The following is a 3,125-nucleotide window of genomic DNA, read 5'->3' as shown; positions in this document are numbered from 1 at the left end:
TTTTAAACAATTGTCTTAAGATTACATAGCATAAAGTGGATGAGGAGGAATTCAAGCTCAGAAGTCAAAAGAAGGTGGGAAGGAGAAAGGAAGAAAAAAGGAGAGTGAAACACAGGAGATGGAGGAACAAGGGAGGAGGGTATTCAGATAAATTGAGATATAAAGACAGAAAAACAGAATGAAATGAGAAAAGGACTGAAAGGTGATATGGTTTAACAGTTTTTAAAACTGTGTGATGAATGTTTTAAATGTGCAATTTTGGAGAGCAAAGATAGAATGCTCTCTTAATATTTAGCAAAGTGATTTTCACTAGTAGGTTTGTAATGTGCACTTTACTCAATATTTATAATGCAGATTTCTAATCATATATGAAGATGTGTAAGAGGAAGAGAAATAGATAATGAATAATGGGTATCAAAGATTAGAATAAGTCACTGAATCTTTTATTTTTCCCTGCACTATAGGAGGCAGAATCTCATCCTTGAGTAGAAAGGAGGTAACATGTCTTCCTGTTTCTGTATTGGAACCATCACAGGCTTTTGAGCAACTACTTTTGAACCATTCCCCCAAAGAGGTGACTGCTCCAGAAGCTATGATAACAGTTTGCAATGACAGCCACAGTGATTTCATCCTCCTGGGCTTCTCTGAGAAGCCATATTTGGAGAAGATACTCTTCTGGGTTGTTCTGATCTTTTATTGTTTGACTCTTGCAGGAAATATGGTCATTATTCTTGTTTCCTCAAAGGACCCTAAACTCCACATTCCCATGTATTTCTTTCTTTGCAACCTTTCCCTGCTAGACCTCTCTTTCACCAGCAGCTGTGTTCCGCAGATGTTAGTTAATTTCTGGGGTCCAGAGAAGACTATCAGCTACATTGGCTGTGCTTTTCAACTCTATGTCTTCTTATGGCTTGGGGCCACCGAATGTGTCCTTCTTGTGGTCATGGCTATGGACCGCTATGTGGCAGTGTGTCACCCGCTGCAATATACTGCTATCATGCACCCCAAATTTTGTCTGCAGCTGGCCATCCTTGCATGGGGGGCTGGCCTGGTTCAGTCCCTGGTCCAGTCTCCTGCCACCCTCCAGTTACCCTTCTGCTCCCACCGCAGGGTGGATGACATTGTGTGTGAAGTCCCAGCCCTGATTCAGGCTTCCAGTGCAGACACAACCTACAATGAAATCCAGATGTCCATAGCCAGTATCATTTTCCTGGTGCTACCCCTGGTCATCATCCTTTCCTCGTACGGGGCTGTTGCTAAGGCTGTGCTGAGAATAAAGTCAGCTGCAGGGCAGCGGAAGGCATTCAGCACCTGCACTTCTCACCTTCTTGTGGTGTCCCTCTTCTATGGCACAGTGACAGCTGTCTATCTCCAACCCAAGAACCGCTATGCTCAAGAACAGGGCAAGTTCCTCACCCTTTTCTACACCGTTGCAACCCCAGCACTTAATCCACTCATCTACACTCTAAGGAACAGGGAGGTCAAGGGGGCACTAATAAGACTGGGGAGGAGGACTTGGGATTCCCAGAATAACTGAAGCAGTTGGCACATGTTGGTCTCTTGCTTAACCTGAGAAGAGAGAATAACCTCATTGCAAAAAGCTGAAGCTTTACCTCCTCACCCAAAAGTAGGGGAGAAATAGCTGTGTTGCATTCAAAGTTGCGATTTCAGGTCCATTCATCATTAGCTGATTAGGCCCTTACTTTCTGCAGGGTGCTGATGGAGGTACAGTATGGTATAGAAATGAGTAGATTTAATAACCATTGTCTTAAAGAATGCTCAATACAGTTGAACTGGGGGGACAAAAGAAACACAGACTTGAAAAATACAAGAACAAGAATGTGTTTTGTGCCTTGCCATTTATTTCTTTTTCTTTGCTATTTTCCTCCAAGCTCAACCATAATTTTCCTCCAAAAGTCTAGTCTAGCAAAAGTCCTAAAGTTTTGAGGCGTCTAGTACTCTGACCTGGTGGGTCTTGGTTCTGAGTCACCATTGCTTCATCACCTCAGCAGGACCACTGCTGATGTGTCATGTGCCCAAAGCTGCTCAGTGCAAAGTGTTGAGCAAGGAGAAGTCCACACTCACTGGTCTCTGGATCCAGGTTCTTAGTTTGAGCCCTGACACACCAAGCCCCCACTTACAGGAATAGACTTCTGTTTCTAGTTCATTCTGAGTCTCTGTTGTAATGAAATGGCTTTCTTGTTTTTAATTATTATTTTTCTTTTAATTTGCCTCCAAATTAGTTACCATATAGTGCAACAATGATTTCAGGAGTAGATTCCTTAATGGCCCTTGCCCATTTAGCCCATCCCCCTCCCACAACCCCTCCAGTGTCTCTCTGTTTCTTCTCCATATTTAAGAGTCTCTTCTGTTTTGTCCCCCTCCCTGTTTTTCTATTATTTTTGCTTCCCTTCCCTTATGTTCATCTGTTCTGTGTCTTAAAGGCCTCATATTAGTGAAGTCATGTGATATTTGTCTTTCTCTGACAAATTTCACTTAGCTTAATACCCTCTAGTTCCATCCATGTTGTTGCAAATGGAAAGATTTCATTCTTTTTGATTGCTGAGTAATACTCCATTGTGTGTGTGTGTGTGTGTGTGTGTGTGTGTGTGTGTGTGTGTGTGTACACCAAAATTTCCTTTATCCATTCACCCATCAATGGACATTTGGGCTCTTTCCATACTTTGACTATTGTTGGTAGTGCTGCTATAAACATTGGGGTGCAGGTGGCCCTTGGAAACATCACACCTGTAACCCTTGGATAAAAACCTAGTAGTGCAACTGCTGGGCCATAGGGTAGTTCTATTTTTAATTTTTTGAGGAACCTCCATACTGTTTTCAAGAGTGGATGCACCAGCTTGCAAGAGGGTTCCTCTTTCTCCACATCCTTGGAAATGGCTTTCTTTTTATCAGATCCAATTATTCATTCATCTTGTAGATATGTATTCATTTCTTGTTATAAATCTAACATGTTTAGATGCTGGGGATATAATTGTAGATAAGACATAAAATCATCAACATCATGGAGCGTATGGTCAAATGGTGGATGCAGATACTAAATGAAATATTCTTTCATTATTTAATGGAGAGAGACTTGTTCTTTTGCCTCCCATGTCAGGTTGATT

The 3,125-nt window shown here is 41.9% G+C and overlaps 1 protein-coding gene across 1 annotated transcript; it reads left to right on the top strand.

Annotated features, from left to right (window-relative positions):
• The first annotated feature begins 592 nt into the window (after positions 1-592).
• LOC121018389 (olfactory receptor 2H2-like) lies at positions 593-1,537 on the top strand. Its single transcript, XM_040457124.1, has one exon. It carries the CDS (start codon positions 593-595, stop codon positions 1,535-1,537), a length of 945 nt encoding a protein of 314 aa, XP_040313058.1.
• Positions 1,538-3,125: the final 1,588 nt, after the last annotated feature.

The sequence above is a fragment of the Herpailurus yagouaroundi genome, unplaced genomic scaffold, assembly GCF_014898765.1.
Source record: "Herpailurus yagouaroundi ecotype Mexico unplaced genomic scaffold, PumYag 219, whole genome shotgun sequence".
NCBI lineage: Eukaryota > Metazoa > Chordata > Mammalia > Carnivora > Felidae > Herpailurus > Herpailurus yagouaroundi.
Note: the sequence above shows the minus strand (reverse complement) of the source record. Positions and strands in the feature narration are given on the sequence as shown.

Coding starts and splice junctions, on each gene's coding strand:
- LOC121018389 (XM_040457124.1), top strand. CDS start 593: ATGATAACAGTTTGCAATGACAGCCACAGTGATTTCATCCTCCTGGGC.